We start from the raw sequence: 13,501 nt of genomic DNA, 5'->3' as shown, positions 1-13,501 counted from the left end.
CGATATTCTGTAAAATGACCTCTATGTAATCGAAACTCATACTACAAAAAGGATGTTGAGGCAGGTTTCTTTCGAAACGAATTATGTCTCGTATTCCGTAGCGCGTTTTACGACATCGGATTTTTGGCGGGTTGGCGGGAATAAAACTCGGGTACAATCTTAATTGGCCGCATACGTGTTGATATATTTTCCGTACCCGGGGTACATTTAAGTATACGTAAGAGTACCTGTAGTACATTTAAGTAGTCCCCGAACCGACAATGACCAATCGAGTCTCAGTTCGGCATAAAATTATACAAAATTGTTCTGATAATTTAAATAGCATTCGATTACTTTGCAAAATGACACAATCATAATTAATTGTAAACGAACATGTAAAAATCCGTAGTTAATTGTTTCACTCTATGTGTTTTATGCAGATGTTAACGATTGCCTAACTAATCCTTGTAAGAACGGAGCCACGTGCGAGAACTATTTCCAAAGTTACGCCTGCAGATGCGCCCCTGGATACGCTGGCACGCTCTGCGAAAACGGTATGGACTAATATCACTGTGCAAAGTATGAGTATACTGTTTGAGTATAAACAGGCAAATACGTTCAGTGATGTTTATGTGTGTGACGAAATATAAGTAAAAGAATGTTCAGTGCCCCAGATAATTATTTGGGAATTAGGGTTTTCACCCATTGATTTTGATAAATAGGGTGATTTCATTCTTGAAATAGGGTGAAATGAGATATAAAAATGCATACCATAAAACCAGTGCCGCTTTACTTCTGTTGAAGCTGCACACTTGTATTGATTCAATAAAACTGTTTCAACATTTACTTTAATAAACTGATGTTTCATAACATCTTATATCTTTGAAACTGTGCATAATATAAACGTTTAACTAAAAAATGATAACACGAATGAATCGGCACTTATGGGCTTTTGCTTTCTTGGTTCGAAAACGTTTGCGATCGACTGATATTTTGGCGCAACAATCGCGGACATCTTTCGACCCCTCTTAGACTTTTTATTTCGCACCGTAATAGAAGCTGAAAGTACAGACGCTTTACAAAGACATGCACAATGAACGACGGATTAAGTCAGATTTAAAACGTATGTATGTCGTCGTCAATAATTTGGTCGGACGCTTTATTTAACAATTAAAATCTAGACCGCAGAGTTTGGATAACTTTGACTTTTCCTGCTCCGTCATCCAGGCGCATGCTGAATGAAAGCGTCGCCGCATTACGATAATAATTCCAAAGAGAAAATACCGAAAATGAGCAAAGCATTTTCGATCGAAGCTATTGTATTGTACGCATCAAATTTGACGAATTTGCGTATAAGTAAAACCTTTTGCGTTTTAAATACGCATGATATTGTGTTTCTTTGCGTTTTTAAGCAATTTAATAGGGTGAAAGACGCAGATACGCAGCTTATCTGGGGCACTGAATGTTGTAGAAAACGCATGAAGTACAATAAGAATTTGGTGATATCTTTTCACGTTTTGGGAAGTTGACAAAATTAGAAAAACTGTTTCAGTTTCGCAAATGTTCGTTGAAGTTATGATATTTGTGAAGAAGCTGTAATACTGAACATGTATCATGCTCTAAAATATCTATTATATGCATTTTTTTGACGATTTTAAAACCTGAAAATTATAGAGCGTTACAACGCGAAACGATTGAAACATTTGGAGAGTTCTGTTGTTGTCGTTATGTTTTGTGACACTACGAGGATTGCTTATATATAGTATAAAATACATCACTCATGGTATGAGCTTGGATGCCCGAATGGTCTAAGCGATAGACTTTCACTCAAGGGGTCAGTGGCTCGAGCCCAGTTGAAGGTTACTTTTTTCTTTCTTTAATAATTTTTTTTTTGAAATGGATTTTTACTGGAGCTTTAAAGATCACATGTTTACATTAATCAAAATAAAGCATTTAATGAAAAACTTCAACGCATGCCAAAATCTGTGAAAAGGTCCCTTAAGTGACAGACAAAGATATGGAGCGAGTGATCTAATTATCGTACTAAACACAGAATCTACAATCAGTGCCAAATAATATTTCACAATACTAAGGATTAGAGATAAGATTTATCCGCAGATCTTACTCCTACTTCCAGCATAACGTCCAGTTATAACTGTGATGCGGTTACTCAAAGTTTAGTTGGTTTCGAAATTTTCATTTGGGCAAAATATCAACACGTGACATCCTTTATAACATACCGGTACTTAACATAAGCCATTGATTGAATTCTAACTTAGTCGTAGTTCGTTTTTAACTGTAACACGAGTGATTATTGTATACTTTAAAAGATTATGTCTGTCGGTCTAATCCTCACATGTATCATGCAACCTATAGTGCAAGGTGCAAGGCACTAAGACAGGTTTACCAAAGTTAAAACCATGTTTATGGGTCCCGTGTATGTTTCGTCATTTATCGTACATGTAAGATGGTATGAATAAAGCCACGTCTTTAAATTATCTCCACGTACAACGTTTGTTAAGCTTAATTATGCCCCTTGGTATAAAGCAAGGTACCATTTTTAAAAAGGCACATACATCACAAATTGTCAATGACATTATTGCGGTTATTGAGCGGGTGCACATTATATATCATCTAACTTTCACGCATCTCAGAACATAAACATGAGACAATAAAATATAATAATATGCCTGATATAAAGTTGCCTGATATATGCTTTTATCCCATCATCAGACGTGCATTGTCGAAATAAACCACGGTGGAATAAATTTTCCTCTATTCGGCAGTGCTAAAATATAGATCTAGCTGTCACGCGCGGCGGAAAATGGTCATATTACTCGGAATCAAATATAAAGTAATCATTTTTAGTAAAATCGAATCAGATTCAACAAAACAAACAATTTGATGCCAAGATGTAAAAAATTTTTAACACATAATGCAACTCAAAAAGCAAAAAAAAAACATTATTTATAAATATTAAGTGCGCGTACTTGTGACGTCATTATTAACACGTCATACGACACAATGCACGTTCTTTCACGCTGCAGTTGTTTAGTGTTTTTTTTTCATTGTTTCTTAAAAATAGGGGACGTCGAGGTATGATAATCAGAAAAACAGGTAAGTTACTGATCTTTTTGTAATGTATTAGGCTTTGCACGATTAAAATAATGAAACAATGTTTTCTTAAAGTAACTTTGGGATTTTCCGTGTAGTTCGATTTTCCTATTCTATTTTTAAAGAAATAATTTACGACTAAGAAAATTGATGGGATAGATCGAATACTAGATCGGTGCCGAATAAAGCAAAGTTTATTTTGCGAGGCTTAGAAAATCTAAACCACGAGCTCGTGGTTCAGATTGTCTAAGCCTCGCAAAATAAACTTTGCTTTATTCGGCACCGACCTAGTATTCTCTATTTATATCATGGTCAACAGGAAGTTGTTATATCAGTCATGTGGGGAGAATGGTCATATTACTCTGAATCAACTATAAAGTAATCGTTTTTAGTAAAATCGAATCAGATTCAACAAAACAAACAATTTGATACAAGCTGTTATATATTTTAAACAAAAATGCAACACAAACAGAAAACATACATTTTTTTACAAATATTAAGCGCGCGTTCTCATGACGTCATAATTCACACGTCAAACGACCAAAGTCTTATTCTTTCCCGCTAAAACTGCAGTTTTTTGTGAATTTTTCGGTATTTCTGAAAGATCGCGGACGTAGAGGTAAGATCGGGGACGTAGAGGTATGGTAAACAGAAAAACAGGTTACTGCCTGATCTTTTTGTAATATATCAGGCTCGGCACGAATAAAGAAACGGCTCGGCAAGCCTCGCCGTTCTATTATTTTAAGCCTCGCCATACAGTATATATTACAAAAACATCATACCGTAACCTTTAATTCTCTATATATCGGTTCGCACAACTGTATATCGGTCCGCACAACTGTATATCGGTCCGAACAACTGTATATTGGTCCGCACAACTGTATACCGGTCCGCACAACTATATATCGGTCAGCACAACTGTATATCGGTCCGCACAACTGTATATCGGTCAGCAAAACTGTATATCGGTCCGCACAACTGTATATCGGTCCGTACAACTGTATATCGGTCCGTACAACTGTATATCGGTCCGCACAACTGTATATCGGTCCGCACAACTGTATATCGGTCCGCACAACTGTATATGGGTCCGCACAATTGTATATCGGTCCGTACAACTGTATATTGGTCCGTACAACTGTATATCGGTCCGTACAACTGTATATTGGTCCGCACAACTGTATATCGGTCCGTACAATTGAATATTGGTCCGCACAACTGTATATCGGTCCGTACAACTGTATATCGGTCCGCACAACTGTATATTGGTCCGCACAACTGTCTATCGGTCCGCATAACTGTATATCTATGCAAACAAATTTAAATCCTCTGACCTTGAAATGAAATACATGTTAATCAATACATATAGATGCAACTGGAAAGTGTGCAAAATTGTCAGCAGTCCGAATAGGCAAATCAGGGACGACATTTTCCGTCTTATCTGGTTTTTCGTGTAGACGAGCCTTCCGTGAAACGAAAAACACAATAAAATCGGGAAGTATCGTCCCTGATGAGCATATACGAACTTCACTTTGTGCACATGCACTACGTCCGGTACTCCAGAGAAGGCTTATATTTGTGTTCATAAGGGCCGTATTCTGTGAAAAGTGGGTTAAATGAATGTGCGTAAAGTGTCGTCCCAGATTAGCCTGTGCAGTACGCACATGCAAATCAGGGACGACACTTTCCAACGTGACCAGTTGTAAGCTTTTTTTCCAGACATAGATGAATGCGAAAATCACGAGTGTCAGAATGGAGCCACGTGCGTGGATATTGTGGACGGTTTCACGTGCACATGCGCCGGTGGATATGCAGGGGATTTATGCGAAACAGGTAGGCATAAAAATGCTGCATTCGACAAAGAAAATACAAATTATATAAATTATAGAAATATGTCTTTCTATTATAATAATGTAATACAGGCGCCTGTTTGTGTTGCACACTTTTTGCACATTTATTCTATATCTTTAGACAACAATGTTACATATTTCACATAAAACAATAGCAACACACACAAATATTAGACATTATCCTCGCTTTTAAATGTATTTGTTTAGATGCTATATTCAGGACTTAACTTAGTATTGAAATTGAAAACGTGACCAGTTAAAAGCTTTTTTTCAGACATAGATGAATGCGAAAAACACATGTGCCAGAATGGAGCCACGTGCGTGGATATTGTGGACGGTTTCACGTGCACATGCGCCGGTGGATATGCAGGGGATTTTTGCGAAACAGGTAGGCAAAAAAATGCTGCATTCGACAAAGAAAATACTAATTATAGAAATTATAGTAATATGTCTTTCTATTATAAATATGAAATACAGACGCCTGGTTGTGTTGCACACACTTTTTGTACATTAATTCTATATTTTTAATTGTTTAGACATGTATGTTACATATGTCACATAAAACAATCACAACACACACACACATATTAGCCATTATCCTCGCCTTTAAATGTATATGTTTAGATGTTATATTCAGGACTTAAGTTATTATTGAAATTGCAACGTGACCAGTTGTAAGCTTTTTTCCAGACATAGATGAATGCGAAAATCACGTGTGCCAGAATGGAGCCACGTGCGTGGATATTGTGGACGGTTTCACGTGCACATGCGCCGGTGGATATGCAGGGGATTTTTGCGAAACAGGTAGGCATAAAAATGCTGCATTCGACAAAGAAAATACTAATTATAGAAATTATAGTAATATGTTTTCCCATTATAAAAATGTAATACAGACGCCTGGTTGTGTTGCACACTTTTTGCACATTTATTCTATATTTTTAGAAAAGTATGTTACATATTTCACATAAAAAAATAACAACACACACAAATATTAGCCAGTATCCTCGCTTTTAAATGTATATGTTTAGATGCTACATTCAGGACTTAACTTTTTATTGAAATTGCAACGTGACCAGTTGTAAGCTTTTTTCCAGACATAGATGAATGCGAAAATCACGTGTGTCAGAATGGAGCCACGTGCGTGGATATTGTGGACGGTTTCACGTGCACATGCGCCGGTGGATATGCAGGGGATTTATGCGAAACAGGTAGGCATAAAAATGCTGCATTCGACAAAGAAAATACTAATTATAGAAATTATAGAAATTTGTGTGTCCATTATAAGAATGTAATACAGACGCCTGTTTGTGTTGCACACTTTTTGCACATTTATTCTATATCTTTAGACAAGAGTGTTACATATTTCACATAAAACAATAGCAACACACACAAATATTAGACATTATCCTCGCTTTTAAATGTATATGTTTCGATGCTATATTCAGGACTTGACTTATTATTGACATTGCAAACGTGTCCAGTTGTAAGCTTTTTTTTCCAGACATAGATGAATGCGAAAAACACGTGTGCCAGAATGGAGCCACGTGCGTGGATATTGTTGACGGTTTCACGTGCACATGCGCCGGTGGATATGCAGGGGATTTTTGCGAAACAGGTAAGCATAAAAATGCTGCATTCGACAAAGAAAATACTAATTATAGAAATATGTATGTCTATTATAAGAATGTAATATAGACGCCTGGTTTTGTTGCACACTTTTTGCATATTTATTGTATATTTCTAGACCTTTTGGCGCAAAGACATGAATAGTTTGTATATCATAAAGACCACAAGACATAATACAAACTCATTCTCTTCATCTTACATTCAAATACACGCTGAATAACATGAGAACGGGTACTTTTTAGTTCGTCCAATAAGTACGCCCGTTGTCCAAATATATTTCAAACGCGGCAATCGATTATGAGAGATTTGATTTAAATACCCGCCGGTTTATCCGGAACACAGATTCGAATTACACGTTGTAATCCTTCAATGAAATAAGTGTCATTAATCGAGACTAAACGCCAAAATCGATATGTATATATATTTTTTAGAGCTATAAGAATGGATTTGTATAAAACCAGATGAGTTGCGTATGTTTCATCGAATATTTGTATTTTAGTAATTTAAGGTTTATAGACGTTTCACTGTACAATACGGAGATATTTGGACGAGCATACAGTTTGACGTCATATTGGACGAGCCGTTAGGCGAGTCCAATATGACTTCAATCTGTGTGCGAGTCCAAATATATCCCGTATTGTACAGTTTAAACGTCTAATAAGCTTTTAATTCTATATCCCCTTCTTCAGCTCTTTGTTTCATTTTAAAGGGTGTTGCTGCAGTTTTGCTGATTTTTCTCCACCAAATAGATTTTGTTCAAAATTTATATTCAAATACTATATACAAATACTATATGAAAAATGAAATAAAAATATAGGGTCACCGGCCTTGTTGATTTTATTCACCATTTTATAACGTGAACTTTTTCATTTAAACTGGAAAATCTCTAATTGCCTCAAACCTTAATAACATATGAAATAGACAACATATAGATATTATATAAGCTGAGATACATAAAATACAATTTAATTAAACAACACAATGCCAAAAAAATGGAGAACACAAGTCAAAAAAATATTTATGTCACCCCAAGAAACATCAATTGTTAACACCAAAATGTAATTTAAAAAAAATATATCAAATAGAATTCTGCAAAACTGCTCAAATATGTTCATCTACGTGTTGTCATCATAAAACACAAATAAAAAAAGGGGGTCACAGCACTTTTAACCGAGATTTTTTGTTTTTACTATCCCTACCGTCTACGTCAAATTTTATGAAAACATACATCAATTAGGCAAAACACAAGTACCGGTACAAAGATTGTAAGAAATATGCATAAACATTAGAAATTGTTTACAATCTTAACTCTGGGATCACAACAGCTTACCAAAAGACATTAATAAAAAACAATATTTAATCACAAACACAATACCATATAGTATCAAACTCGACCTTAATAATTAATAACTTACATGTACTTGTTCACAGATTTCGGCTTGTATTGAAGTTTGTGATTAAATGCTTTAAATTGATAAATTTAAACGACATGCCTGAAAAGCTCCAGTTTGGCACAATAATGAAATTAAAGAAATTAAAAAAAGTAAAAAAAAAGTTAACCCCACCTGGGATCGAACCACTGAAACTTAAATTATGCCCCAACTCGGTCATTTCTGATGATACTGATAACAAAAATATTGAGTTGTGATAATAGCATCATCGGTGTTGCTATAAATATATTATCGGTTAAATAAACTGCCGCAACACCCCTTAATTTTGATTTTGAAATGCTTTAATTGCATCTATGCTATTTTCAAGACAAGCGCCCGTGTGAGTCGATTATAGTACATTCGGATACTTTTTCTCGGTAACGGCTTTTATCGTTATAAAACAATTGCTTAGTGAACTTGTACTCAATATGGAAAAAATACAGACTTTTTGGATCCAATACCGGAATATATTGGACGGTCACGTGGTACATATGAAGAATGCCGATTGGATGAATTTATTGGATATAGAATAATACATTGAATGATAAATGGGTTCATGGTTCAATTTCAGATGTCGATGAATGTTCTTCGAACCCGTGCCTTAATAAAGGAACTTGTGTGGACGAAACTAATCGGTTTAAATGTGTATGCGCAGATGGCTTCACAAGACCGACGTGTACACCACAAGGTTCACACTTCAAACGTTAATAACGTGTCATTATATACGAGCCTCGTATGCTTTATGCGTATCCCTAATTTGGGACGACACTTTCCACCAATACTGGTTTTTCATTTAGCAGAGACTTCCTTTAAAAGAAAAATGAAAAAATCAATAAAAGCGGAAAGTGCGGTCCTAAATTAGCCTGTGCGGACTAAAAAGGCTATATTTGGGATGACATTTCACGCCCATACATAAAACCCAGTTTCCCAGAATGAGGCTCATAATGTTTGTGTTTTAAATTAAGATATCAAACCTAACTGTTAATCAAAACTGTTGTGCGAGCATAGCATATTTAGTGACCTTTTACACAAAATTAATACTCACAATGGCTAATCAATTTAAGAAATATTTGCAATCGATGTAGTTTGTGTATAAAACAAAACTAATATAATACTATACATTTGAAAGTAGCATACAATTTAAATTTAGGTCAATATGATAATATTATTATTTGGTTCATAGTTTTGGGCTGTCCTGAACCGGATGCGCCGACATACGGATTCGTTAATACGTCAGCAGGGCTAGAGGTCGGCAACATCATAAACTACACGTGTGTGGAGGGATATGGGCTGCTCGGGATGTCACAGAGAACCTGCCTAGCGAATCTCACTTGGAGCGGCGCTATACCTTATTGCTTGATAGGTATGCATTTATTTTATGCACAAGAGATATGCATACACAACGTTGTAATTTCACAGTGCAATTTAATAAAACGTTTTTTTTAATAAACATTCTTAATTATCAATCGCGACTTGATGGACATAATACTATTTACATATTAACAGGCAGGAAGACGGGAACCAAGCTGCTTTTACCTTTATAAACGATAATCAGCGAGGTATGCCGATAGAAAAAATTTAGCTAACTAAATCGGACTGGCTCGGTCTTTTACAAAGGTCGCCATTGTAAAGAATTTTTTCATGGTATGCTAACTTAGACGAGCTGCTTCGCTGAAGCAGCATCGTCAATAAAGGAACAAATTTTTAACAACCTCAAACCATTGATCAAGGTTCAGCGCATGCTAACGTTGTGTTAGATAACCTTACAGTCAATAACATATTACTGTTCCTCAGTAAACAGCCTTGGTAATGATTTCAGAATGTCCACAACTGCACATTCCAAATGGTGCGGCAGACACGTCCGCAGGTCGGCACGCGGGTTCCACAGCAGTGTTTATGTGTACAGTTGGTTACACATTGAGTGTTAATTCCAAGCTTGTTTGTGAGTTGACAGGTTTCTGGAAAGGAGTAAAACCCACATGCAATCCCGGTAAGATGTTTGGGTCGCTCATGCAAATTGTATTATATTGTGTTCTTGTGTGTCTTGAATAACATACATTGAAACCTAAGATGGTTTAATATAATACATAATACCAATAACATATGTTTTCAGGCTAATGCATTCAAACCTTGCACTGTGCAGTGTAAAGAATTGTTTATTAACCCATATTCATAGTAACCATATCACTATTATATAGCATTACCCTTCATATTTGCTTAATAATTGCAAAACTTTTCGAATTATTAGTTGTTAAACGTGCCATGAAATGTTCAAACGTAGTATTCATACAATTATATACTATATTGCCTAATAGTATATTTGAATTGATTCTCTTTAAACCCTGTGCAATCACTCACCATACTTTAAATTGACAAACATAACTATTTTACTAATAATCAATATAAAAATATGGGTATGTACATTCACTAATTCTTTAGTGAATGTACATACCCATGTATTTTACTCGTCGTGAACACCTTGTGTGCCATTATTTGTAAGCCTGTTACGCCTGTTTATAACCAGTCGTTCCTTAAACTATTACAGTAGTCCGATTGCAAATATTACAGTTATGTGTAATACTATGCCGTTCTTTGAAACATGCCTGACATCTTTTATATTTATTAGTTAACTGAAAATGTTCCTTTGATCTTTTTTCAGTCTGGATGTGGGCTGTAGTGATTACTATACTAGTCCTTATGTTATTTGTGTCAGTTGTTACCATAATCTGCCTTGCAAATACTCACTGTACATACCAGGTTTGTAAAGCCCATCCCATGTGTATTTTGGTACAATATAGCTTAAATTCGAATGCCTAAATAGAAACATAAAACAAGACAACGGTTAAATAGAGTACGCAATTCATAAACCTTAGAATATTAAAGCGACAAAATAAGACTTAACATCTCAATCCTTGTCTTTCTGCACGGTGAACAAGATAATACACGTTCATGCACAATTCATATATAAAATTAGCTGATGTCAATTGAAATAGATATACATGTTTGACACACATGTTCCTGTTTATTTGAATATGTTATATAATTTAAAAGTGTGTCAACATGTTTATTTTAACAGCTCAGGCCAAGATTTGAAGCTGAGCAATTAAGAGACAAACGTCGTCGAAAACACATAAAATACATTGTCATTCTGGTAAGTGCAATAATTGATTCAGATTAAAACGTTTGTCTTGCCTTTATTGAAGCGTACTTCCTTTTGCATATCTTCTTAAACGTATGATATTACATAATAAGTTTTGTTTACTGTATCAGTATTAACATTCGCAATCGCATTTATTTCAGAATAACGATGGTGAAGAGGCGCGTGATGGCCCACCGAAACCCAGATTTCAATTACGAACAATTGAACCTCATTGAACAAATCTTCATTATAAATATTACCAATTAACTGTTTGTACGTGAGCTCAGACTTTTGAGATGAACAGACCAGTAACCTCTACATCCCGCCATTTTAGTCATATTGCCAATCGACACTTAAGTTTGCGTGATATATTTCCATATTCCAAGCAGCTCGCCATACGGTGTGTTGTTAAAATAGACTGTATATGATAATCGTGTCGTAAAACAAGTTCAATGGCTTTAGCTGCATGACGACGATCTTCACTTACGTTTTGTATGTCGCAGACAGCATTATAACGTTGTTTCTATATTCGAGGTATATTGATATAAACATAAAATTGTTCACAGTTCGAAAAAAATAGTCTTTGAAAAAAATACAGATTTGAAAAAGTAGGAATATATTATATTGAGTAAAGCACGCGCTCGTGACGAAAATTTCTCATACAATTTTTTGCTAATATCCTCCAAAAGTGTTTCATCTGCAAAGTACGTAATATGGATTGCTACTTGTGCTTTACAAATAAACTTAATAATAAAGTTAAAAGTTATATATACAGTAGTTTTGGGGCATTATATACCTCAGGAATATATTTAATTAAAAAAATCGACATTTTCTGCGTTCATAAATGAGAAATATGTGTCTGAAATTTATTGAACGAACGAAATTCGGAAGAAAATATCCTTAAAAGGCCGTGAATATCCGTGTCGTGAAAGCACTTTTTGTGCTTTCTGTTTGCTGGTATATAAAGGGAAGCTTGTGCATGTGTTAGTGACATTTCCCGCTGATTACGCGCTGTACGAATAAACAAAGAGGACATAAAAGAGATTTACAATTGTTAATCGGATTACAGCAATATTGTGCAATTCAACAGTGCTGCTCGCGTTGCTGTGGCGTTCAGTATTAATAGTTCTCAAGGTTTAAGCGCATTGGTCATGTTATTGAATGTTATAGGGCTTCATTAGAGAATTGCTGAAGGAGCGGAAGGCTTCGATACAGGTTAGCATCAGATGGACCTCATTAGGCTCAGGTTTGGTGAGAGCAACCTCAGGTAGGTTGTTTACAGGAAGACGCGCTCAGTCAAGTTAACCGTTTACAGGAATTGGAACAATCACATATTTAAATTGTTCCTTCGGTTCGCACATCACTTATTGATTGCTTACGAATATGCAGTCATCACGCCAGACCTGAAATATCGGGTTGCAATGTTCGCACACTGACCGAATGATTTACAACCCAACCTTTACAATGAGCACCGCATAGAAGGCCTGGAGGTGAATTCTATGACTTGAGATGTGACGTCACTGTGGCGTCACTGCCGTTGTCGATCTCTCTGTGGATTCGTAACCAAACTTCACAAATGTGCTTACGATTTATATAATGCGTTTATTAAGATGTCAAGATCATCTCAACTTTCACGATTGATTTTTAAATTTGATTTTCAATCACACCAAGTTTATATTATGTTATTAAACATATGATAAATTTCAATATATTTACAATTTTCGCCTGTTCCGTAAAGAGGAAGTAGCAAGGGAGATTGGAGGACAACCGATTGCCGGACAACGACTACCCGGGTGAAATTCTCTAAGACAAAACGAGAAATCTTTCATCCTTTTTCTAAGCTAAATTTTACTATTTTGAAAATCCGTATTTCACCAACGCAGGTTCGTTGCTCGACATCCCATCGACCTAAAAAGCATATAAAACATTATACCCTTGAAAACACATTTATTCACTGAATATTCTACATTTAATTTCGACTAGTCTGTCTTGTTCCAAGGTTTGGACTTGTGGACATGGTTCCCGTACTCATCGTGTTGATCACAACTTCGATTCAACAGGCCGTCGAGCAAATTGTGCCTTTTAGGACAACCTACCAGCAAACAGTTAATGCCACAAAGGCTAACTTTAAAAGATTATGCCCAACTGAGGCTAACTTCACATTTCTAGCTGTCACAAAAGGCTTACTTCAAATTTACGGCAACTGAATTGTAATTGTTAAAATTAGACCATAATTAGCTAGATTGCAGAATGATAGTTTGATCCGTGGCTTACCCCGGGGAGCAGGCATCAATGCCAATTTAAACTATAAGAATACCAACTTAAGTATAAAAAAGTTATGTTGTGAGGTGTCTGTCCACCAT

The 13,501-nt window shown here is 35.7% G+C and overlaps 1 protein-coding gene across 1 annotated transcript in view; it reads left to right on the top strand.

Moving 5' to 3' along the window:
• LOC127850565 (uncharacterized) overlaps positions 1 to 12,845 on the top strand; it is a 112,268-nt gene extending 99,423 nt beyond the window's left edge. The window contains exons 85-96 of the mRNA XM_052383724.1: positions 420 to 533; positions 4,813 to 4,926; positions 5,218 to 5,331; positions 5,634 to 5,747; positions 6,038 to 6,151; positions 6,445 to 6,558; positions 8,571 to 8,687; positions 9,183 to 9,362; positions 9,819 to 9,989; positions 10,659 to 10,756; positions 11,076 to 11,150; positions 11,300 to 12,845. Coding sequence (XP_052239684.1) covers positions 420 to 533; positions 4,813 to 4,926; positions 5,218 to 5,331; positions 5,634 to 5,747; positions 6,038 to 6,151; positions 6,445 to 6,558; positions 8,571 to 8,687; positions 9,183 to 9,362; positions 9,819 to 9,989; positions 10,659 to 10,756; positions 11,076 to 11,150; positions 11,300 to 11,374 — 1,400 coding nt within the window. The 3' untranslated portion in view covers positions 11,375 to 12,845. The remainder of the gene's footprint in view (positions 1 to 419; positions 534 to 4,812; positions 4,927 to 5,217; positions 5,332 to 5,633; positions 5,748 to 6,037; positions 6,152 to 6,444; positions 6,559 to 8,570; positions 8,688 to 9,182; positions 9,363 to 9,818; positions 9,990 to 10,658; positions 10,757 to 11,075; positions 11,151 to 11,299) is intronic.
• Positions 12,846 to 13,501: the final 656 nt, after the last annotated feature.

The sequence above is a fragment of the Dreissena polymorpha genome, chromosome 1, assembly GCF_020536995.1.
Source record: "Dreissena polymorpha isolate Duluth1 chromosome 1, UMN_Dpol_1.0, whole genome shotgun sequence".
NCBI classification, from domain to species: Eukaryota; Metazoa; Mollusca; class Bivalvia; order Myida; family Dreissenidae; genus Dreissena; species Dreissena polymorpha.
This window is presented reverse-complemented; position numbering and strand designations above follow the sequence as displayed.